Source organism: Stomoxys calcitrans, chromosome 1 (genome assembly GCF_963082655.1).
Source record: "Stomoxys calcitrans chromosome 1, idStoCalc2.1, whole genome shotgun sequence".
NCBI lineage: Eukaryota > Metazoa > Arthropoda > Insecta > Diptera > Muscidae > Stomoxys > Stomoxys calcitrans.
The window spans coordinates 215,655,809-215,682,974 of record NC_081552.1 but is presented as its reverse complement, the minus strand read 5'-3'; the positions used below and the strand labels follow the sequence as shown (position 1 = coordinate 215,682,974).

The 27,166-nt window shown below is 38.3% G+C and overlaps 1 protein-coding gene across 3 annotated transcripts in view; it reads right to left on the bottom strand.

Moving 5' to 3' along the window:
- The window catches only part of LOC106093353 (connectin), a 468,933-nt gene that overhangs the window by 162,402 nt on the left and 279,365 nt on the right, over positions 1 to 27,166 (bottom strand). For all 3 annotated transcript variants that reach the window (XM_059360700.1, XM_059360701.1, XM_059360702.1), the window contains one exon: positions 25,059 to 25,275. In XM_059360700.1, the coding sequence (XP_059216683.1) occupies positions 25,059 to 25,275 (217 nt within the window). The remainder of the gene's footprint in view (positions 1 to 25,058; positions 25,276 to 27,166) is intronic.

Here is a 27,166-nt window from a genome sequence, read left to right as displayed (position 1 = left end):
CTGAAGTTTCAAAGAAAGTCATACCAAGTATGATCAGAATCGGTCTATAAACAGATCGATCCCCGGATTTGACTTCTTGAGCCCCTAGTTTTTATCCGATTTGGCTTAAATTTGGAACAAAGACTAATGCTGTGATTTTCAACGTAAATGCCAAGCACGATCCGAATCGGTCCATAAACAGATATAGCCCCCTTATAAACCGATCCCCCGATTTGACTTCTTGAGCCCTCAGAAGCCTCAATTTTCATCCGATTTAACTGAAATTTGGAACAAAGGCTGGCTATAAAACCGATCCCCGGATTTGACTTCTTGAGCCGATTTGGCTGAAATTTCGAACAAAGACTTCGGTTATGACTTTCAAGTTCCATGCCAAGTCTAATAAGTATCGGTCTATAAAGAGATACAGTCTTCATTTCTTTCTAGAAGCAAATTTTCTCTCTAAATGGCTATATTCGACCTCGCTAGGAGATCTTTTTGGGCTAATAGCTTACTTGACTGGATAGAAAATCCCGAGACCTGTCTGCTGACCAAATTTGGGATGGCCATCTTCTTTCATGTGGCCACATTTCTCTCCAGGAGAGAATTTCTTCCTATGGCCATATTGGTACACGTTATGAGATCTCTTTGGGCTAATATCCTACATGGATGGATAGAGCATCCCGAGAACTGTCGATTGACCAAATTTGGAAGGGTCATCTTTGTCCATAAACCCAAGAGAGACACTTAAAAAAAATAGCTTTTGCTTATAGAAAATTAACTAAATTTAATTGACATAGAAAAACTCAAGGAATTTCTTTTATAGCAAATTATAGAACACTAGCTAAACCGGGACCGTTCCGCTTCGCCGTCTTTTACTTTATATGGAACAAAATTATCCTTTGAATATTTATTTTGGGCAATAGGGGTGTTTTCTAGGGTGAGGAGGTTCGCCAGACACTTAGCCCTGAAAAAAAAACAGCATCGTGCTCTACTTTCAAATACCGTTTATTTTAACCCCATATTGTCACTAAGAGGAGTTTACAGGAGGAGGCGCCCCCAAAAACATGACCCCAAAATTTGTTATCAAATTCGTTTTCTAATCTCAAATACCTTTCATTTGAGCCCCATAATGCGATGGTCAGTAAAAACTAGCTGTTTGTGGGGTATTTTGGGAAAGGGGTAGACCCCCAGAAAATTGGTCCCAAAAGTGGGTATCAATTCTTGCTCTGCCCCCCTATACCTTTTATGTAAGCCCCTTATTGACATGGTCGGTAAATATGCCCGATTTAAATACTTGGTCCGACAAGACAGTGGAGCTCGATATGCATAGTTTTTAGGGTCCATATCCCAAACCGGACATATTTGTTTTTGGAATAAGGGATTAAAATGAATGGTATTTGAGATTAGAAATCGAATTTGATATCCAATTTTGAGGCCAATGCCAATATGAGGTTTAAAAAAAATTATATATATATGAGAATAGAGCACCTTGCTGATATATTTTTAGAGCTTAGTGTTTGGGGGCCCACCCCAACCTCTAAAACACTCCTAAATCGAACATATCTACCCACCATGGCAATATGGGACTCAAATGAAAGGTATTTATGAGAAGAATACGAATTTGATAACGAAATGTGGGACCAAGTTTCGGGGAGTCCACCCCTTTCCCAAACAGGACTTATTTACTGACCATGGTAATATGGGGCTTAAATAAAAGGTATTTGAGTGTAGAATAAAAATCTCATATCCAGATGTGGGACCAAGTGTTTGGGGGCCGCCGATCCCCCAAAGAGGAAAAATTTACGACCTTAGCAATATGGGGTTCAAATGAAAGGCCTTTGGAAGTAAATCGCAAATTTGATATCAATATTCGGGAAAGTATCTATGGGGACAACCCACCCCTATAACACCACCCAAATAGGAAGTATTTGCTGACCATTGCAATATGAGGCTTAAATAAGAGGTTTTTTTTACAGTAGAATACGAATCTGATATATATTTTCAAAGCCAAGACACTGAGTGGCCGTCCCAGTCCCCTAAATACTTGGTTCGACAATTGAATATCAGATACGTTTTCTAATCTTAAATACCTTTCATTTGAGTCCCATATTGTCGTGATTGGTCTATATATATATTTTGTAGGTTTTGGGGGTGGGGCGACCCCCCAGGTACCCCATCCGAAATTTGGATACCAAATTTTTGTTTTTAGGTTACTATAAAAAAGCACACAAAATTTCGCTTAAATCGAACCACCGATCTCCGAGATCTGGTGTTTCTGAGAATCATGGTAAGGTGGAGGGTCCGCTCCCCCTTCAAAAATGTATTACCCTATTTTCGCCACGTGGTCATTATGCACCATCTGTGAAAATTTCAAGAAAATCGGTTCAGCTTTTTTGAGTCTATAAGGAACACACAAACAAACAAACAAACTGACAAACAAACACAAATTGATTTTTATATACAAGATTTAAAAAAAAAAATCTGCAAGAAATTTCCTCAAAGTTTTGTTCTTTTTTCGATCAAAGCTTTTTCCTCAATTTCTTCAAGACTTTTTTAAATTCGTCCATGGACGTCTTTATTTGTTCATTTGCTGCCGGTACTTTTTCAAATTTTGGCTGGGTTTATTTAAAATTCAATTCAGCTGTAGTAAAATCATTGAGGGCGATAAATTTGGTCATTTGACCTGGTCGCTTCCGCTCTGAATGGTAAATTTGTTTTATGGGGGCATTTGGACATGCTTTTGATAGTTTTTATATATTTTGCTGGCATTGTGTTTTTGTGGCGACTTATCTGCTGGACACTGTAGTCTGTCTGTCTCTAACACTGTCACCACTACTGCCAACCAAACACCAACGCCAACATTATGCTCCAGGATATATGACACAATTCATTTCAATTTATCAATAAAATAGTTTTGTAGTCTTTATGTGACCAAAAACCAAAAATTTATAAGACAAACAAAGTGTCCGATCACATCAAAAGCGGGTTTGACATATTTCCACTTGTCGCTCTCTACCAGACATATAGGAATTTATGCTCTTATGTATGAGAGTGACCATACTCAGCAAATGAAAATGACCGCCGTAGGAGGGACCAAAGTCGTATGACTGTGTGTGGCAAGAGTCTTATCGAAAACATACGCCAAAGTTCAACAACATCAATCATTTTATGTGAGAAACTTGAACGCACACACACACACACACTCTAGCAATCATACTTGCATACACACATGTCCACATATCTACGTTAGTCCTGAGGGTAAAATATTGGCTTTTGCAATTATGTCCGTTTTATGGTTATTGTCTATATAAACAATGGAAAAAAATAAAAAAAAGGAATTTATGTGAGCTGTGGATGCCGGTGTATCCATATGTGTGCTTGTGTGTGTGTGTTTGTGTTTGGGCCGGTGCTCATATGACCAGAGTTTTATGACCCGAAAGTGTGGCAAAGCGGTTTGACAGACTTTGGCTTATGGTTAAATAGGTTGGTGGGGGCGTTTTTGTAGGTGACCAGGCATAGCTGTCATCAAAATTTTAATGTTGGCTTTAATTGAATATGACTCTGCAGGAGTGTAGTGCCTAAAGGCTATGCCCATGCTGTTGATGACATGACAACAAGTTATGCTTTACTGCTCTGGCAAGTTTAATAAAAAATTTTAACGTGCTTTATTTTATGGTTAAACTAATTGCAAGAATTAAAATCATATTTGGTGAATATATTAAAAAACCATTTACTTTAGTATGAAATTTTTTAATTTTCTACTATAATTCTTTTGTCATTAGTCTTTTGGGTGACCGATAAGATTACATGCATAGCCGAATCAAGTACAACAAGTAAAAACGTGCCAAGTTCGGCCGGGTCGAATCTTAGGTACTCACCACCATGGATTCCGCTAAAAATGTACACTTATTAACTGAGTTTGCATTTGAAATATTTTGTAGCAATCAAATTGGGCATTGATTGAGGCTTCACTGGTCTCAAGAAGTCGTATCGGGATATCGGAACTTAAGTGGGCCCTATATCACCATATTGACCGACTCGTATAAAACTTGACACTGATGTTGTAAGTCCTAAGGTAGGTTTAGGGCAAATTTCTACCAAATCGGATGAAAATTTAGGTTTATAGGTGGTCAAAAAGTCAAAACCGGGAATCGGTTTATTGGCCGATTCGGATCATAATTGGCATAGGTGGTGGCAGTCATTATACAAGTCTTTGTCCAAAAAAAAAAAATTGAGGCTTCTAGGGGCTAATAAAAGTCAAATCCGAGGATAGGTTTTTATGGGGGCTATATTTGACCGATTTGGATCATACTTGACACGGATGTTGAAAGCCATAACTCAAAACTGTGTTCCACATTTCAGCCAGATCGAATGAAAATTAAGGCTTCTAAGGGCTGAGGAAGTCAATTTCGGGGATCGGTTTATATGGGGTCTATATCAGTTTATACACCGAATCGGATTATACTTGGCATGGATGTTGGAAGCCAAAACTCAAGTCTTTATTTCAAATTTCAGACAAATCAGATGAAAATTGAGGCTTCTAGGGGCTCAAGAAGTCAAATCCGGGGAAAGGTTTATATGGCGGCTATGTCTGTTTTTGGAACGATTCGGATCATAGTTAATATACACTTTTTGTTTCGAATTTCAGCCAAATCGGATTAAAATTGAGGCTTATAGGGGCTCAAGAAGTCAAATGCTGGTATCGGTTTATATGGGGCTTTATCTAAACTAACTAAGATCGTACTTAGCATTGATGTTGGAAGTCATAATACAAGTCTTTGTTCCAAATTTCATGCAAATCTGATGAAATTTGAGGCTCCCGGGGCTCAAGATGTAAAAACCGGGGTTCGGTTTTTATGGGGGCTATATCTGTTTATGAACCTATTTGGATCATACATGGCATGTAACGCAAGTCTTTGTTTCAAAGTTCAATCAAATCGGATGAAAATTGAGGTTCCTAGGGGCTCATGAAGTCAAATCGGGGAATCGATTTATACGGTGGCTATATACTGATGATATATCAGAACTGATATGACCCATTTGCATCCGCATCGACCTAGCAAGCGGCTACTCTTACGCGTTCGAGCGCTATCGTGATTTCGATAGATAGACGGACATGGCTAGATCGACTCAGAATGTCCGTACTGATCCAGAATATATATACCTTATGGGGTCGCATATCACTATTTCGAGGTGTTGCAAACGAAATGGATAGGTTAATATACAACCATCTAATGGTGGTGGGCATAAATATGTATCAATTACATGAGTGAATAATTCAACCCCAATTTTCTTTTAAGACTAATGAAGAGTATAGGCATCAACCCTTCACATACAGGTTAGGTTAAGTTTAAGATTCAGTCTGCCATCAGACGCACTTAAACGTTTTCGTCTATTGTGAAACTACAGGAACAGAAGAAGGAAGATGCCTTCTAGTTCCTATTTTACATATAATCCTTAAATCATTTGTGCTTAATAGCGTGGAAAAAATAGTCGATACCATGATAAAAAGTAGGAAATCCGGCGACATGTCCCGATGCCAGCAGCATGTTTAGGTCAAAGGGGAGTATACCCCGCCATGCACGAGGTTGTACATAGCTAGAGAGAATGCTTTCATATTAAAAGAGCTGTAACAATGGAAGATCCGACACGCTCATAAAGCCTTTAAACCAGTACCAGTTGCACCGGGCGTTAAAAACAGGATAAGCTATACGTTGAAGAAAATTGGGCATTTTATCACCACTTCAATGGCTAACGATACTATAATGGTAGAAATCCAAGTCAAGTCTGCAGAAAACGGCTCAGGGGCATTGCATATATCCCGGGTGTAAGAACGATAATCCAAAGAAGACCGTTTCTGCTCAAATTGATAAAAAAAAGGCAGACCTGACCGCTAGATGCTGGAGAAGCTACGGACTATATACACTCAGCGGACAGGCCAAATCATATATACCCTCCACCATAGATCGCATTTGTCAATTTTTTTGAATGACTTCTTATTGACCGTTGTGGAGAGTACTTGCCATGGCCATTCGAAGTCATAGAAAAATACCACCTCCAAAATTTCAGGAAAATCGAATAATAATTGCGTGCTCCAGAGGCTCAGGAAGTCAAATTAAGAGATCGGGTTACATGGCAGCTATATCAGGCCATAATCCGATTCAGACCATATTTAGCACAGTTCTCGAAAGTCAAAACAAAACGATACGAGCAAAATTTCCATCAAAACGGATAAGAATTGAGTGCTCTAGAAACTCAAGAAGCCAAATCAGGAGATCTGTTCATATCTCAGCTATATCAGGAAATGCACTGACTTAGATCATACTAAGCACAGTTAATGGAAAAAATCCACCAAATTTAGAACAAATTGGGTGGTAATTACGCTTTCTAGAGGCTCAAGAAGTCAAACCTGAAAATCGGTTCATATGACAGCTATATGAGGTTATGAACCGACTAAGACGATACTTGACACAGTTGTTAGAAGTTATAACAAAGCACAACGTGGTCAATTTATTATACCACTCAATGTCAGTGTTGAATTTGGGTGCATATATTATTCAATTTTCCCCGGATTGTGTCGTGTGTGTGTGTCCAAAGTTCGACCCGGACGAACTTAATGTCTTTTTACTTGTTTTTTATACCGAAGGATGGGGGTATATTCATTTTGTCATTCCGTTTGCAACTCATCGAAATATCCATTTCCGAACCTATAAAGTATATATATTCTTGATCAGGGTAAAAATCTAAGACGATCTTGCCATGTTCGTCCGTCTGTCTGTTGAAATCACACTACCGTCTTTAAAAATAGAGATATTGAGCTGCAACTTTGCACAGAATCTTTTTTTGTCCATAAGCAGATTAAGTTCGAAGATGTGCTATATCGGAATATATCTTGATATAGCCCCATATCATCGGAAAATATTTCGATATAGCTGCTATGGGGCGTAAGGTATGCATTTTTCACCGGATTTTGACGAAAGGTGGTTTACATATATACTTTGATTTTGGAAAAAATCGGTCCGGATCCGGAGCTATTATGGCTATAGCAGCCACAGTTTTGATCTGATCTCAACATATGGTTTTTATACCCTCCACCATAGGATGCGGGTATACTAATTTCGTCATTCTGTTTGTAACTCCTCGAAATATATTTTTGATCGTCTTGACATTTTAAGTACATCTCTCCATGTCCGTCCGTCGGACCATAACTTGATATACAGCGGTCAAAAAAAGTATTCATCATTCAATGTTTTTTTTTTAATAAGTCTACAAAAGACAATTGGAATAAAAACATATTAAACTAATGATGCAGTAGTGCTTGTGTGATATATATGTACACAATTTCATTGTTTTTAAAGAAAAAAATAGTATTTATTGGAACAAAAAGGGCCATTTTACAGCTGAACACAAAAAATTAAACAAAAAAAGTATTCATCATTGCAAAAAAACAAAAAAAATAAATAACATAATTTAAAAAAATTAATACTTTGTTATTCGACCACCGCGTCTTATAACTTCTTTTAAACGGTTTGACATCGATTGGACTAATTTAGCGGTTATATTTTAGTCTATATTAGTCCATTCCTCCATTATCACCTGTTGCATTTGACTCTTGCTCGAAAAATTGCGCGTTCTCAATTTGCGTTCGAGATGTTCCCAAAGATGTTCAATTGGGTTCAAGTCGGGACTTTGAGGAGGAGTTTTAATGACTTTGGGGCAGTTATACAGCATCCACATCTTGGTATTTAAAGCAGAATGTTTGGGGTCATTATCTTGATAATATTGAAAGTTATTACCAAGCCCAAGTTTTACAGCACTATCTTTTAAATTCCTCTTTAAAATGTCAATGTAATACTTATGATCCATTACTCCATTAATAATTTCAAGATTTCCCGCTCCTGAAGCCGCCATACACCCCCAAACCATTAAACCACCTCCACCATGTTTTACAGTAGCAACTGTGTTTCGTTCTTCAAGCTCTGTATTTGGTTTTCTGTACACTATGACCTTTCCATCGCACCCAAAAAGATTAAACTTGCTCTCGTCTGCAAAAATGACTGTTTTCCAAAATGATTCGGGCTGTTTTACATACATTTTTGCGAAGTTTAGCCTTTTCACTCGGTTTATTTTATTTATAAAGGGCTTCTTACGTGCAGTTCTTCCTCTGTAACTATGCCTTTTGAGTGTATTTCGAATTGTTTGTGTAGTAACTTCCTTCCCTAAATATTCCATAGTGTTTTTACGAAGAATGGTCGCATTTGTCTTCGGAGTTTTCTGAACTTGCCGCACTAGCCAACGCACATCTCCAACTGAAAGTGCTTTTGGTCGACCAGATCTTGGTTTATTGTCAACAGTTTTCGTTTCTGTCCACTTTCTGATGATGGATTGTATAGTAGATCGTGGTCTATTTAATATTTCACTGATAGTTTTTTGAGTTAAACCATTCCTGTGGTGTTTTATTATCAAAACTTTTACCTCATCAGAAACCTCGTTTTGCTTACGACCCATTTTGACAAAAACTATATTTTCAATGAAATTAAACATTTGCTGTCAAGGGCAAAGCCTCCTTTACTAAATAAAACAGAAAAGGGGGATTCCCAAATAATATTTGAATTTGACTTTGATGATAGCACATCAATGATGAATACTTTTTTTGTTCTGTTTTTGGTGTTATTATATAAAATTGCATTTTTTGCGCTAATTAAATTTATTTTTTGAATTTATTTTAAAACATATTACGAAAAATAAACTATTGCATAAAACTGCATTATTTGTTTACTTTAAATTTTCTTCAATTACCCAAAATAAGTGAATTTATTATCAATTTTGCTAATGATGAATACTTTTTTTGACCGCTGTAGCTCTAATAGCACAGCAATTATTTTCTTGTATCCTTTGTTTGCCTAAAAAGAGATACCGGGAAAAGAACTCGATAAATGCGATATATGGTGGAAGGTATATAAGATTCGGCCCGGCCAAACTTAGGACGTTTTTATTTGCTTGTTTTTCTTTACATGTTGACTTGCAAGGTGATTGCCTTACAACAACAAATGTGTACTTAGGATCGTTGAGATTCAACATAAATTGCTGCAGGAAAATGAACAAATTTCGTCGTCGGTATGGTGACAAAAGTTGTGGTTTTTATACCCTCCACCATAAGATGGGGGGTATACTAATTTCGTCATTCTGATTGTAACTACTCGAAATATTCGTCTGAGACCCCATAAAGTATATATATTCTTGATCGTCGTGAAATTTTATGTCGATCTAGCCATGTCCGTCCGTCTGTCCGTCCGTCCGTCCGTCTGTCTGTCGAAAGCACGCTAACTTCCGAAGGAGTAAAGCTAGCCGCTTGAAATTTTGCACAAATACTTCTTATTAGTGTAGGTCGGTTGGTATTGTAAATGGGCCATATCGGTCCATGTTTTGATATAGCTGCCATATAAACCGATCTTGGGTCTTGACTTCTTGAGCCTCTAGAGTGCGCAACTCTTATCCGATTGGAATGAAATTTTGCACGACGTGTTTTGTTATGATATCCAACAACTGTGCCAAGTATAGTTCAAATCGGTTTATAACCTGATATAGCTGCCATATAACCGATCTTGGGTCTTGAGTTCTTGAGCCTCTAGCGTGCGCAATTCTTATCCGATTGGCATGAAATTTTGCACGACGTGTTTTGTTATGATATCCAACAACTGTGCCAAATAAGGTTCAAATCGGTTCATAACCTGATATAGCTGCCATATAAACCGATCTGGGATCTTGACTTCTTGACCCCTAGAGGTCGCAATTATTATCCGATATGGCTGAAATTTTGTACGACGGATCCTCTCATGACCATCAAAAAACGTGTTTATTATGGTCTGAATCGGTCTATAGCCCGATACAGATCGCATATAAATCGTTCTCTCTATTTTACTTCGTGAGCCCCAATGGGCGCAATTCTTATACGAATTGGCTGAAATTTTACACAGGTCTCCAACATATAATTTAATTGTAGTCCGAACTGGACCATATCTTGATATCGTTTTAATAGCAGAGCAACTCTTTTCTTATATCCTTTTTTGCCTAAGAAGAGATGCCGGGAAAAGAACTCGACAAATGCGATCCATGGTGGAGTGTATATAAGATTCGGCCCGGCCGAACTTAGCACGGTTTTACTTGTTCAAAATTATTTTTGTCTGTATATAAATAAATAAATAAATAAAAAAAAAAATTAAGCATATTTCATGGAATTTTGACGAAATTTTGTGTTTTTACATACTAGAGGTGTTGGGTATCCAAAGTCCGGCACAATCGAACTTAATGCATTTCTCATTTTAAAGTTTTTTTGTTTGCCGTTTAGGGCGAAAATCATTAAATTTTACAATTTTCGTTGGCTTCTCTTTCGATACGAGCTCAATGATCGGAGATTTTCTTTGCAAATGGAAAAGGAGAGCCAGATATCACAACACACACCAACCATTATGGGACGCGTTTCGTCTTTAGTTAGAAGATTTTTCAACCATATAAGGAGAGATGGCTTCAAGGGCCGTTTGTTGATATGCATTTGTATCGTATTTATTGCGAAAACGCCTCTATGATGCAAATACCCCATTAACCACGCTTTACAACCCTGTCTATTAACTGTACTTTTCCCAATGCATGTGTTTTCGTGCAATGACAGATTTTTTTATCTGCAACAATTACACTACTTCCATGGCAACACAAGATTCTGTGCATCTGTTGGAAGTTGTATTAATCACTTTGAACGCTGGAAGTTGTATTAAAGCTTTGAAGGCAGCTGCTCGCGCTGTTGCTCCGTGTGCCCAGGTTCGAATGTCGGCCAGGCTCTGCTGAATTTTTTCATTTTCAAATTTTTTTGCCTGTTTGGGCTTGTTTGTTTCAATGCACTCTAAGAAAACATTAACCAACAAGACCCAACTTTTTTTTGAAAAGGCATGCTTCTACCTTAAAACTGCTCACTAGCTAGCGTTGATGGAAGCACGTAATCTTTTAAAGGCTAAACAGTCTGATGATGCCCTTGATAAGGCCGAAATCGCGATCACTGTAGCCAGCCCAATGCAGTTTGCGCACCATAATTTTTTTAAGAGTTTTGCTGTTCTATTCTAAATATAAAGAAAATAAAAATCCCATTCGTATTAGCTAGACGCAATTCCAACAAAAAATTTTAAAGTTTTAGTGGGATTTTAAACTAAACTAGACGAAGTTGTTCACACCCCCATCCCATAGCGGGGAGAAAAAGAAAATTAAATATCATTTTACCTTTTATTTCCTATTTTCTTCCACCACAACAAAATAGTAGCATTTGATTTAATTTAACCTTCCAGACATGTACGATTCAACCTTTGCTAATTAGTTTTTGGCTAAAAGACATGTTCTCAATCACTATCTTTAATAGCAAATGGCATTTGGCAGAAATGGTAGACAAACCACAGATTTTATTTGTTCAAACAACCATTGATAATGCAATTGCAAACATTTTTTCGAAATTAAAAATTTCGTTTTAATTCAAGGAAAAAGTCAAAAGGATGGGGAAGAAATCAATATAATTGAATTCCATACCGTGAGCATTTGCAAAGTACAAGGCAAAATGGCCGAAATCATTTGTTGAGGTAAAAAATATGTGAAGGGTTATACGAATAGGATGGAAGAAACAATTATTGGGGAACCATTTTAAAGTTATAACAACACAATTGCTGCAAAGTTTTATTGAAATAGGTTAACAATTAGGTCCACTAAGGCCTCAAGAAAAAGAGTTGGAAGAACGTTTGATATGGCAGCAATATCCGAGCATAAACCAATTTAGCCTATTTTCAATTTGATCTGACTTTTATCGACAAGAAAATATTGTGCAAAAATGCGAGTGGCTAGCTTCTTAGTTTGAAAGAAAGCATGCCTTCAAGAAACTAACGGGGAGAGTTTAGCATGTCCGCCTATGAAGAGAAACACCTGCATTCAAATCGCGGAGTGAACATCAGAAAATTTTTCATTGGTGGTTATCCCCTTACTAATGCTGACTACATATATGAGGTATCCTGCCAAGTTAAAACATCTCTACCAAGTGGTGTCGCTATGCGGCACTGGCATAAAAAGGAGCCGCCTTATTACTGAGCTTAAACATTAATCGGACTGCACTCATTGACATGAGAGAAGTTTCCCCTGTGCCTAAATGGAATTCTCATGGGAAATTTAGTTTAGTAGTAGTAACCGAGAAATGTACAGAGAGACAGACGGACAAGAATATAACCATTATAGTATCTCAGACCAATATTTTAAAGTGTTACAAAGGATATTATGGTGTATATATGTTCCCTAATCTCATGATAGAGGATATAACATGATTTCCAGAAATTCTGCCGATGTTGGGGATTAATCAAAATTTATAAATTTTCATGTGATAACCCATTTGCATCTGCATCAATGCAACGATTCTACCAACCATAAGCAGACATTGATGGAATTTGACCAACAAATATTTATATTGCTGCCGCTACCAAACAAAAATGAACAATGGCAATAAGCCACAGACAATTGTGGGTAAACGTGCGGAGAACATTTCTAATAGGTTAGAGGTTAGCGTCGATTCTGATTTTGGCTAAAAGCAAATTGAAAAGTGCTTTAAATATTTTCAATTCAATAAAATGATCAGTAAATGTTTAATTCAATAAATGTAATAAACAAGACGACCAGGTAGGCTTTGAGGTGTACTCTAAAGATTTAGAAATGGTCATATCGAAAAGGTTATCCGACCACTGCAGTGTGTATCAAGCGGAGATCCATGCAATTAAGGAAGAGGTGGAAGGGCTAAGATATAATGTCATAACGACGATTGGCATATATATCTTCTCAGACAGCCAAGCAGCCATTAAATCCCTGGCGAAAGCTAAAGAGATATCCCAGAGAACTGTAAAGCGGACGAGCTTGAGAGACTAGGAACAACCATGCACATTCCAGGGATACTGGAATCTGTGGGTATGCGACATGTAAGCTAAGTTTTCAAGACCAGGCCCGAAGGACAACGAATGATAGATGGTAGCAAAGAGGGTGCTGTTAGCATTCCAAAACTATGTGGCCTAATCTAGACTTGAAGAGATCTACCTCTTTGATGTCACTTACTAGAACAGACGTTTAATTCATTGTCTCCGTCATGACAGGTCACTGTCTAATAGGAAAACATGCTGACAGAATGAAAGTTGCCAGCAACGACTTTTGCAGAAGCTTTGAGGACATCGAAGAAGAAGAGACTATAGAACACCTTCTGTGTGTGTGTCCCTCACTAGCAGTTAGAAGGAGTTCCACTTTAGGTTCTCATTTCTTTGAGAACCTGTCTGATTTAGCAGATGTGAACATAAGCAAGTTATTGGGCTTTTTAAAGCGATCTGGATGGTTCAACGAAAGGAACTAGAAGGCATCTCCTTCTTCTGTTCCTGTGGTATCACAATGGACTCGAACGTCTGAGTGAGTCTGATGGCAGACTGCCACTTAAACCTAATTTGGACCACCAAGGGTCTTAAAATTTTGCATATCACTTAGTCAACACCTCACCTCTAACCATTTTAAATATCAAAGTTATATCTCAACCCTTTCTGAAACGGCAGATTATTTTAATATTTTTTTTTTTTTCGATCCTATGCCACTGTGTGACGTGGGGTGTACTTTTAGTACACCTCCTCTAATTTTCTTTAATTAACCTTTTAGGAATTTTTACTTTAAACATTTAAAAACCCCCATCCTTTTCCAATGTGAGTGGAAATTGGGGTGTACTTTTAGTACACCTCCTCTAATTTTTTTTTAATTAAACTTTTAAGAATTTTTACTTTAAACATTTAAAAACCCTCATCCTTTTCCAGAGTGGAAATTATTTCTTCAAAAAAAAAAAAGACAATATGTGTCACCTATGAGCAAGGCAACCAAGGAAAAGGAAAAGCATTTAAATGCCACTATTATTTATTCAGAAATTGCTATCTAATTTTCATTTGTTTCGCAAGCTCCGATTTGGGATGGATTTATGCCTGTACTACCTCCCTCCTTCTCTCACTGGGGACACCAACTGACAACACCTTTGAATGGGGATAGAAGGGCCCCCAGTTACCAACATATGTGGATAATAACACTCTTTGGAGACTAATTACACAGGTGATTATCTATTTTTAATGCGTCGTTTATTCTTTCGTTTTAATGACCATTTACCGCTCCGCATTTAGTCTCAAATGTTGCTGCTATTGTCCCGATTTCAAAGTTGCTTTGTGCACCAAAGTAGCTAGAAAACCTTAGCCCCCTCCCGCCTAAAAAAGGCTTAGCACTTCATACTCTTAGCGTAATAACAGAAAATAGTTGTGAGCTACAAGATACACTAGAAAAAAAAATTAAATTTAAATCAAGGTTATAATGGGAGTTTAAGGGATTTTATTTGAAATTTTACTCCAAGTTCAAGTAAATCATTTTTACTTAATTCTAGTTAAATTCTAACTTATGGCGAAATAAAAAGATTTTCCCTTATCATTTTTCTGAGAGTAAAGTTGACCAAAAACAAAAAGATTTGCCTTGGCTGCCTTAGCTCAGACCAGTTTAACTATATCATTCTGTTGCTTCGCCCTTTCTCTCTTATCCCTTAGTATATATTGGTGTGCTTGGCAAATGGGTTGGCTTAGTAGCACCGTCTCCAGTACGTGTTCACATAACCGACAATTACAATTGCGTGTAATTATAACAGAAAACATGGCGCCCCAACAAAACTCTTCGCAAAACAATGAAAACGGTTAAATAATAGAGCACACTGCTACTACAGCAATGGGCATGAGAATGAGAAAAGATTCATGGACTACAGAGTCGGAAACTTGAATAACTGTGGGAAGTCAGGAGATGATGATAACTGTGGCCCAGTCAAACAGTGGCTGCAGAAATATATATGGTCAAGTGTTGCTGCTCCTCCTATCGCTGAGGTAGTTTGTTTAGTGCCTTGCCATTCGGCAAAAGGAATGGCAAACGGAAATGAGCATTTTCAGCTGCGACGATCTAACGTTTCCTTAATGGTCATAATGTTTTGTAAGCATTACCCTAAGTATTTCCCTCACACATACTCCAATACAAACACACTAACACTAACTCATAACATACAGTTAGTATGATAATGAGTGGTAATAATGGGCAAAGGCAATAGGTATTTTTTCACTTTAAGAAGGAAAACCAGTAAGGAAAGGCAAAAGTCGGGCGGAGCCGACTATATAATACCCTACACCTACCCCACAATTATAATTTCGGGTAAAACATACATATATATATATGTTTATGAGAGCAATATCTAAATCTGAACCAACTTTCACATAGATCGTTTGAAAATTGCTGTTACTACGGCCATATAAGTGCAAAACCGGCGATGAATATGTATGGGTGTTACTTCCAAATTTGAACCAATTTTGAACCGATGAAATCTCGCAAACAGTAACAAAGCTGTCCGTGCCAAATTTTGTGCAGATCGGTTGAAAGTTGTAGCTACTACGGCCAGTTAAGTGCAAATCGGGCGACACATATAAATGGGTGCTATATCAAAATCTGAACCGATTTTGATGAAATCTCGCAGATATGTTAAAATCAGTAGCAAAACAATCCGTGCCAAATTTTGTGCAGATCGGTTGAAAATTATGGCCATTTAAGTGCAAATCGGGCGATTCATATATATGGGAACTATATCTTAATCTGAACCGATTACTCACAAAATCAACAATGTTCGTCCTTGGGCCAAAAAAGTGATATGTGCAAAATTTCGTGATGATTGAACAACAAATACCACCTGGACTTTGATTACAAGGATACATGGACTCACAGACGGACATGGCTAAATCGAATCAGAAAGTGATTCAGGGTCGATCGGTATACTTATCAAAGGGTCTAGCTTTTCTCCTTCTTTGCGTTGCAAACAAATGCACAAACTTATAATGCCCCGTACCACAGTGGTGGTGTAGGATATAAAAAGTTAAGATTACTTTAATTCGGATGAGAAGAAATTCAGAACTACAGACTGACTTACAGTTAGAAGGGGAGGGAACTTAAATAGTCTTGGCGTAAAGCGCTTTAATTGGCACAAGCAAATGTTCGCTCCCGTCTTAGCATAGGGGGGCCTCTACGTGGAAGAGGTACGTCAGTTATATGCAGAACCAGCACATGGCCAAGTTATATTCCACTCAACTGACCCAGTTTTTTGAAACAAGAGCCATTCGTCGCACTGAATTTGCAGAAAAATGGCACACCATTGCCCATTCAATGGATGAGACTGCAAAATCTTTACTAGAATGTAAGGAGGAGCGGCTAAATGCTACCGATGTCAAGAATACGGCATAAGGACAAACCCTGCAGTTAGTGACAACTCGCCAGGCGAAGCCGAGATATTTGGAGTAAAGTGGAGAGTAAGAAAAGCAGAAAAATTTAAAGAGCAATGAGTGGCCAATGAATCAAATTCCATGGAAGCCAACTGTACATTCCTGATTGTACCCATGGTGTCCTTTATTGGTAAAGGCTGCCGCCTCGGTGTACAACACACTGCTACAACAACAATAATCAAACAAACAAATGGCTTTGGGTGCAGGCATATCTACCAGCAGATATTCTGATTATAAATAAAGGGTGATTTTTTAAGAGCTATAGGAAAGTTTTCCAAAAAAAAAAACCATAAAATTCAGAACAAATGCCTGAAATATTTATTTGAATCGAATGTACGGTCCATATAATTTAATGTTTGAAGATAATTTCATGCAAACGTTGACCGTGAGTGCGCCTCAAATGGTCCATCCGCTTAGTCCAATTTTGGCACACTCTCCAACATCTCCAACATCTCGGCCGATATCTTACGAATAAATGCTTCAACGTTGTCTTCCAATGCGTCAATTGAAACAGGCTTGTTTGTAAGAACATGAGCGTTAACATAGCTCAACAAAAAATAGTATAAAGGCGTCAAATCGCACGATCTAGGCGGCCAATTGACCGGTCTCGAACGTGAAATAAGTCCATTGTTACGCGTGCTGTGTGGCATGTGGTACATGCCATGCAAGTCAAGCTCTTGCATTTTTGGCAAAAAAAAATTGGATATTATCTCACGGTAGCGGTCACCATTCACAGTTACGTTACGATTCGCATCATCTTTGAAGAAGTACGGCCCAATGATGCCTCCAGCCCATACACCGCACCAAACTGTGACTTTTCTGTATACATTGGTAGCTCTTGCAATGATTCTGGCTGATCTTCACTCCAAAATCGACAATTCTGCTTATTTACGTACCCAAAAATGAGCTTCGTCGCTGAGGAAGAAGATGCGCGCGATTAACTTTCTTTGGCATCAAATTATTGACCGATATGGACCGTACTTGTCATGGCAGTTCGAAGTCATTAAAAAATACTGTATCCAAATTTCAGGAAAATCGAGCACAAATTGCGCCCTCCAGTGGCTCAGAGTGTAAAATTGGGAGATGGGTTTATATGGCAGCTATATCAGGTTATCAGCCGATTTTGACCATGCTTGACGCAGTTGCTGGAAGTTATTCAAAATTTAAACTAAATCGTATAAGATTTGCACGCTCTGGAAGCCCAAGAACTCTTATTGGGAAGTCGGTTTATATGGCGGCAATATCATGCTATGGACTGATTTAGACCATACTTGGCACAGTTGTTGAGAGTCATTCCTCAACGACGTGTGCAAAATTTCAGCCAAATCTGATAAGAATTCCGCCCTGTAGAGGCTCAAGAAGTCAAGACCCAAGATCGGTTTACATGGCATATATATCAAAAAAGGGACCGATTTAGCCCATTTACAATCCTAACCGATCTACACTAATAAGAAGTATTTGTGCAAAATACAAGCTTTGCTCCTTCGGACGTACAGACAGACGGACGTACAGACGAACAGACATGGCTAGATCGACTTAAAATGTCATGACGATCAATAGTACATATGACTTATGGGGTCTTAGATGCATATTGCGAGGTGTTGCCAATGGAATGGCTAAATTTTGGCTGAAATTTGGAACAAAGACTTGGGTTTTGATTTTCAACATCCATGCCAAGTATGACATGGCCCTCATATAAACCGATCCCCGGATTTGACTTCTGGAGCCCTTAGAAGTCTTTAATTTCATCCGAATTCGATAAAAGGAGCAAAGACTTGGGTTATGACTTTCAACATCTATGCCAAGTATAATCGGAATCGGTCAATAGGACCCCCTTAGTACCGATATCCCGATATGACTTCTTGAGACCAAATTAATTTAAATACAAACTCAGATAACAAGGCTACATTTTAGCCCATTGTACCCAAGACTCGACCAGGCCAAACTTGGCACTCCTTTACGTTTCATTGAGCTTAAACTTGAATCGGACAGCACTCTTTGATATGTGAGAAGTTTGCCCCTGTTCCTTAATGTTAATGGTTAAATTTGTTTGTTGTTTGTAATCTAGACTTGAAGATGTCCATCGAAGCGATGTGCGCCTGACATCACTAACAACGATCACGCAATCTCACGAGAAAAAAATTTTATTCACGCACGCTCACGCACGATTATTTTATGTCGACTAACGTTTACGCACGGTCACAAAACAAAAAGTTTACTCACACACGACTCACAAAAAGATCAAGTCTCAGGAGACACTCACGAAACACTCCCGACTCAAGGGATAATCAAGACTCACGAGGCCCTAACGAGAAAATTACGACTCACGAGACAATCACGACTCACGAGACAATCACGACTCACGAGTCATGGTTAAACAAATATTTCTCCATGAAGCAAATAACAATTTTCCCCCCTGTTCCAATTCATACTGGATTTGATTGTACGTATATTAATGTATAAAATGTATCAGCCCTGCATATACACTTATTTGATCTATTCCTTTCTTTGCGTCTGTAGACAGATTCGAACGTTAAAATACCGTATGATTTGAGAGCATTCAAAAAATTTTGTTTTTATACCCTCAACCATAAGATGGGAGGTATACTAATTTCGTCATTCTGATTGTAACTACTCGAAATATTTGTCTGAGACCCCATATGTCGATCTAGCCATGTCCGTCCGTCTGTCCGTCCGTCCGTCCGTCTGTCTGTCGAAAGCACGCTAACTTCCGAAGGAGTAAAGCTTGCCGCTTGAAATTTTGCACAAATACTTCTTATTAGTGTAGGTCGGTTGGTATTGTAAATGGGCCATATCGGTCCATGTTTTGATATAGCTGCCATATAAACCGATCTTGGGTCTTGATTTCTTGAGCCTCTAGAGTGCGCAATTCTTATCCAATTGGGATAAAATTTTGCACGACGTGTTTTGTTATGATATCCAACAACTGTGCCAAGTATGGTTCAAATCGGTTCATAACCTGATATAGCTGCCATATAAACCGATTTTGGGTCTTGACTTCTTGAGCCTGTAGAGTGCGCAATTCTTATCCGATTGGAATGAAATTTTGCACGACGTGTTTTCTTATGATATCCAACAACTGTGCGAAGTATGGTTCAAATCGGTTCATAACCTGATATAGCTGCCATATAAACCGATCTGGGGTCTTGACTTCTTCTACGTGTCAAAATTCATTCTTATCCAATTTGAATGAATTTTGACACGTAGTATTTTGTTATGATATCCAACAACTATGCCAAATATGGTTCAAATCGGTTCATAACCTGATATAGCTGTCATATAAACAGATCTGGGGACTTGACTTGAGCTTCTAGAGGGCGCTATTTCTATCCGATTTGGCTGAAATTTCGCAAGACGTTTTTTATTGTTACTTTCAACAACTATGTCAAATAAAGTACAAGTCGGTTCATAACCTGATATAGCTGCCATATAAACCGATCTGGGATCTTGACTTCTTGAGCCTCTAGAGGTCGCAATTATTATCCGATTTGCCTGAAATTTTGTACGACGGATTCTCTCATGACCATTAACATACGTGTTTATTATGGTCTGAATCGGTCTATTGCCCGATACAGCTCCCATATAAATCAATCTCTCTATTTTACTTCTTGAGCCCCCAAAGGGCGCAAATCTTATTCGAATTGGCTGACATTTTTCACAGGTCTCCAACATATAATTTAATTGTGGTCCAAACCGGACCATATCTTGATATCGCTCTAATAGCAGAGCAAATCTTTTCTTATATCCTTTTTTTTGCCTAAGAAGAGATGCCGGGAAAAGAACTCGACAAATGCGATCCATGGTGGAGGGTATATAAGATTCGGCCCGGCCGAACTTAGCACGCTTTTACTTGTTCTTTTTTGTTTTTTTGTTTGTCTCTTGAGTCGTGAGCGTTTCGTGAGTCATGAGTGAGTCGTGGGTTGCTCGTGAGTTTCTCGTGAGTCTTGAGTGTCTTGTGAGTCGTGACTTTCTCGTGATTCGTGATTAGTGTCGAGAACATGATTTCAGTCACTCACCCTCACGCATGAAGAATTTTAGTTCAATCACGGTCACGCACTATCACGTGAGTGTCTCGTGAGTGGGGAAAGTCTCATCAGTCGTGATTTTCTTGTGAGTCGTGATAAGTGTCGAGAGCATGATTTCACTCATTCACTCTCACGCATGAAGAATTTTAGTTCACTCACGGTCACGCACTATCACGTGAGTGTCTCGTGAGTGGGGAAAGTCTCATCAGTCGTGAGTCGTGATTTTCTCGTGAGTCGTGATAAGTGTCGAGAGCATGATTTCACTCACTCACGCTCACGCATGAAGAATTCTAATTCAATCACCTCTAGTCCTCCGCTTTGCTGCCGATAGCTGCAACAGACGTCTCAAGTCATTGTGCCCGTCATGACAGGTCACTGTCTGATCGGAACATGCTGACTGACTGAAGGTTGCAAGTAACGAATTTTGCATAAACTGTGAGGATGTCGGAGAAGAATAGTCTATAGAACAACTGTTGTGTGTATGTCACGTACTGGCAGTCCGAAGGAGTTTATTTTTAGGTTCTCATTTCTTTGAGAACTTGTCTGATATAATGGATGCGGATGGTTCAACGGTAGGAACCAGAAGGCATCTTCCATCGTCTGTTCCTGTGATATCATGATGGACGAGAACGTCTGAATCTGGTGGCAGACTGTCACTTAAACCTAACCTAGCCTAAAGTCTTTTGCAGAAGTCTTGAGGACATCGAAGAAGAGGAGACTATAGAACACCTTCTGTGAGTGTGTCCCGCACTGACAGTCAGAAGACTTTAGGTTTTCATTGCTTTGAGAACTTGTCTGATTTAGCGCATGTGAACATTCGCAAATTGTAGGGCTTTTAAAAGCGGTGTGGATGGTTCAACGGTAGGAACCAGAAGACATAGTCCTTCTTCTGTTCCTGTGGTATCAAAATGGACGAAAACGACTAAGTGGATCTGATGGCAGACTGTACCAAGGAATGACAATCCAGAGATCCTGATTTATATAATTCAACATTAACAACGGCATATATTAATCATTATATAACATTTTAATCATTCTATAGTAAGGTTTGCCCACTGTTCCTCAATGGAATGTGGGAAAATTTTCATAACAACTGCAAGCGTAGACCTCTCTGTTCACTGTTTATCTCTTAGCTTAAAATTTTCATCTTCTGCAATAAAAATATTTACTATACGCTTTACTTATTGCAAAATTTATCTACTGCAAGATCGCAATAAGTAGGACAAAAACGTGAGTAGGACAAAAACGTTCGATACTATGGCAAATGGCAAATTTTCCGCCTCACTTCTCCCATATGAATGCAATTATTTACAAATACCATTTATAGCTTAAATAAAGAGACACATAATATTCAAAAAAAAAAAAAAAAAAAACAAAAATAGCAAAAATACTTCCTAAACAAACATGTGTAAAAACATAAGCGAATATCAAAGCTGCCAAATGCATAAATGAAAATCCATTTGAGCTTAAAATAAATTCCAAATAATACCACTAAAAGCCTTTGCGGCAATTTTTATAAGGACTCTTCGATATATTCCACCATGTGGAAATTGTTCTAATTAGATATTGAATAATTAAACAGCAAATTGACATAAATAATAGACTGGCATGACAATATAAAAACATTTTTTTAAACAATGAATACTGTCAAGGAGGTAACTGTAGGGGGTTATGTGCAGAAAACAGAAACAACTTTTATTGAAATTTTGTTTTTAAAGAAAAATTCTTTTAACTTCCGTTTTTAAAGAATTTTTTTTTTTCAATTTCGTTTTTAGAGAAAACTTCATTAAAATGGTATCTTTTGCTAAAATTTTATCGAACTTTTTTTCTTTGGGTATTTTTGTACCCACCACCAAAGAATGGGGGTATATTCATTTTGTCATTCCGTTTGCAACACTTCGAAATATCCATTTTCCGACCATATTAAGTATATATATTCTTGATCAGCGTAAAATTCTAAGACTATATAACCATGTCCGTCTGTCTGTCTGTTAAAACCGCGCTACAGTCTTTCGAAATAGAGATATGGAGCTGAAACTTTGCACAGATTCTTTTTTTGTCCATAAGCAGGCTAAGTTCGAAGATGGGCCATATCAGACTATATCTTGAAATAGTCCCCATACAGACCGATCCACCGATTTAGAGCTTTCGGCCCATAAAATCCACATTTATTATCCGATTTTGCTGAAATTTGAGACAATGAGTAACGCTGACCCTTCGACATCCTTCTTCAATTTGACCCAGATCGGTCCCGATTTGGATATAGCTTTCATATAGACCGATCCGCCGATTTAGGGTCTTAGGCCCATAAAACCCACACTTATTATCCGATTTTGCTGAAATTTGGGATAATGAGTTGAGTTAGGTCCTTCGAAATACTTCTTCAGTTTGGCCCAAATCGGTCTAGATTTAGATATAGCAGCCATATAGACCGATCTCTCGATTTAAGGTTTTGGACCTATAAAAGGCGCATTTATTGTCCGATGTCGCCGAAATTTAGGACACTGAGTTGTGTGATATTCGTCAACATACTTCTGCAATATGGCAAAGATCGGTCCAGATTTGGATATAGCTGCCATATAGACCGATCTCTCGATTTAAGGTGTTAAACCCATTAAAGGGTCCATGTATTGTCCAATTTCGCCGAAATTTGCGACAGTGAGTTATGTTAAGCCCCTCGACATACTTCTGCAATATGCCACAGATCGATCCAGATAAAACGATCTCATGATTTAAGGTTTTGGGCCCATAAAATACGCATTTATTGTCCGATGTCGCCGAAATTTGGAACAGTAAGTTGTGTTCGGCTCTTCGACATTTTTCTGCAACTTGGCCCAAATCAGTCCAGATTTGGTTATAGCTGCCATATAGAACCATATATTGATTTAAAGTCTTGGCCACATCAAAGGCGCATTTATAATCCGATTTAACTGAAATTTGGCACAGTGACTTATGTTAGGCTATTCGACATCTGTGTCGTATAAGCTCCACCATAGGATGGGGGTATACTAATTTCGTCATTCTGTTTGTAACACCTTGAAATATGCATCTAAGACCCCATACACATATATCGTGATGACATTTTATGTCGATCTAGCCATGTCCGTCCGTCTGTCTGTCTGTCGAAAGCATGCTAACTTCCGAAGGAGTAAAGCTAGACGCTTGTAATTTTGCACAAATACTTTTTATTAGTGCTGGTCGGTTGATATTGTAAATGGGCCAAATCGGTTCATGTTTTGATATAGCTGCCATATAAACAGACCTAGGGTTTTGACTTCTTAAGCCTCTGGAGAGCGTACTTCTCGTCCGATTTGACTGAAATTTTGGTAGTGGTATTTTGGTATCACTTCCAACAACTGTGTTAAGTATGTTCCAAATCGGTTCATAACCTGATATAACTGCCATATTAACCGATCTTCGGACTTAAATTCTTCAGCTTTTAGAGGGCGCAATTCTTACTGGATTTGGCTGTAATTTTGCACGTGGCGTTTTGGATTTACTTTCAACCACTGTACCAAGTACGGTTTAAATCGGATAATAACCTGGTATAGTTGCCATATAAACCTATCTAGGATCTTGACTTCTTGAGCCTCTAGAGGGCGCAATTCTTATCCAATTTGGCTGAAATTTTGCATGAGGTATTTTGCTATGACCTCCAACAATTGTGCTAAGTACGGCGCAAATCAATGTATAACCTGATATAGCTGCCATACAAATCCATCTGGGATCTTGCCTTCATGAGCCTCTAGAGGGCGTAGGTATTATCCAATCTGGCTGAAACTTTGATCATCGGCTTCTCCCATGACCTTCAACATACATGTTAAATATGGTCTGAATCGATTTAAAGCTTGATACAACTCCCATATACACCGACTTTTCGATTTAGCTTCTTCTAATCCGAATGGACTGAAATTTTACACAATGACTTCTGCAATGTTTAGCATTCAATTCATTTATGGTCCGAATCGGACTATAACTTGATATTGCTCCAATAGCATAACAGTTCTTATTCATTATTCTTTGTTTGCCTATAAAGAAATACCGCGCAAAGAACTCGACGTATGCTATCCATGGTGGAGGGTATATAAGATTCGGCCCGGCCGAACTTAGCACGCTTTTACTTGTTTTAAATATAGCTACAAAAAAGATCAATATTTTGTTATACACAATTGAACAATGACTTGTACTTATTAGTATTTGGTCCAAATCGGAACATATTTCGATATAGCTGCTATGTGGCATAAGTTATGAATTTTCACCAGATTTTGACCAAAGGTGGTTTACATATATACCCGAGGTGGCCGAACTTAACGCCTTTTTACTTTTTCTGCCTTCTTTAGAGAAAATATCATAGACATTTTGTCTTTAAGGGGAAATTTCATCCAAATTAAGTCTTTGGAGGAAATTTTGTTAAACATTTTGGCAGATTGATGATATGCAGAGTCTTAAAATACCTAACTGGTTTCTGAATTATGAAAACAAAATTCATTCTCTACCCCAACTAAGTGCAGTACATCCTAATATCTATCGATTTATATTTAAAACACTCTCAACTACAACCAACAAAATTGGCTACATAAATGCGAACATGCGAATAATCGTACGAGTGTGTGTGTTTGTGTGTAAAATTGTAAATTTTTAAATAACTTACCATTAAGCAATAGTTCACTGCTGCTGTTGACTAAATTGTCCATTATCGGTTGGAATGTGTAGAAGGTCAACGTTTCCAATTTGTTGCTTTGCACATTTAGGGACAACAGAGCCGTTGTGCCACGCAGCAGGCCATTATCGATTTTTTTCAGCAGATTGTTACGCAAATTTAAAGTTTTCAAATTATTCAAACCATCGAGGGCACGTTCCGAAATACGCTGAAAAACGGAAAACAAAATGGGAAAAAATTAATGTGCGTAAGGCAGAAAATTTACCAAATGGAAAAAAATTTATCACCCAAAACCACGAATATGATTAGGCCAACTGGGGCCCATTCCCGTACATATACCCATGCCCTTGCCCTGTTGACACTCAATCGCCTATGGTGTGCCGTGAAATGGACAATACAAAAATAATTTGTATGGGTGTATGGGTGTAAATTGCTTAAAATCATGTAAATATCCAATTAACTTTCTCCTATATGCCTGCCATTTGCTGTCATTTCCAGTTATAAAGGGCGACAATTTTCTACGCAACAAACCGGAAGAGGCCATAACGTGACGCACACCATCAGCCGCACAAAAAAAGGAAAACTGCCGCAGCTACTACTGCTGCTGCTGCTGCTCTCTTTGCATAAATAAATAAACACACCTGTTAGAAACTCCCATAATTAGGCATGGATTTTTCCTGCCTCCCCCAAATTCTTGGTTAGATGGTTGCTTAGATAATGGATGAGGTAATGCATGGAACGAAGCCCCAAATATGACTGAATGGCATATTTTTATTCTCTGTTATTTACCTTGCACCTCAATAGTGTGCTAGTATTTGAGCTATCTTGTTAGGTGTATTAGGGTAGAACACATTTTTAAGGCAATTATCATGTTCCTAATCAGAAAAGTTTTTCAAAAAAAAGTGTGTTTTTGGTGAATATAATGCAATAGAAGTTTTTCCAAAAATAAAATCGAGATAAACTGAAAGACTTAATAAACTAAACTAAATATGAATATTCTCTATGCATTGCTGTGTGTAGCACGACGAAAATCCTATGGGTTGATTAGGATTATGAGCAGACGACGCTATTAGCGAAGACAACTAATAAAGAGATCAGAATGACATTCGGTATCAAAACAGGACTATAGGACTACGAGCTCACTTATGCAAAAGCGGTGTGTTAATTGATAGCACGTGTATGGCATGTGAGAAGGATGATGACACGTTGCACAGTGGGGGGAAATCGAAAAACAAGGACTACGAGCTCACTTATGCAAAATCAGTGTGGCAAGTGATAGTACGTGTAGGACATGTAAGGAGGATGACGACACGTTACACAGTGGGAGAAAATCGAAAAAAAACTAGTGAAAGTGGTATAGGTCTTACCAAGATCAGATGTAATGAAATAATTCTTGCACCGTTTAAGGGAGGCCAGGCACTTGAATGCTTCTTTACACACTTCGAATACATGTTCAGCCAAATAAACATCACTTTGTATATTCATGCCCAGAACATCAAGATTTCAACGATTTCGAATGTATCACAAGGTCAAATACTTTGGAGTGATATTGGACACGGGAGGCCACCGTAGCGCAGGCCACCGTAGCGCAGCGTCATAGGCATGTCCGCCTATGACGCTGAACGCCTGGGTTCAAATCCTGGCGAGACCATCAGAAAAAAATTTTCAGCGGTGCTTTTCCCCTCCTAATGCTGGCAACATTTGTGAGGTACTATAACATGTAAAGCTTCTCTCCAAAAAAGTGTGTCGCACTGCGGCACGCTGTTCGGACTCGGCTACAAAAAGGAAGCCCCTTATCATTGAGCTTAAACTTGAATCGGACTGCACTCATTGATATGTGAGAAGTTTTCCCCTGTTAGTGGAATGTTCATGGGCATGATTTGTATTTGTATTGATATTGGACACGAAACTGAATTGGAAGTGTCACATTCGCGAGCGTACTGAGAAGGCTCACAGATGTTTGGCACTATATAGACGAGCCGTAGGCTCGAAATGCGGCCTCAATTCGAGCAAAGTCAACTGGCTCTGCAGAAGCGTGATTAGACCAATATTTAGTTACGCCTCAGTAGTTTGGTGGACTGAGTTTGAGACAAGGCAAC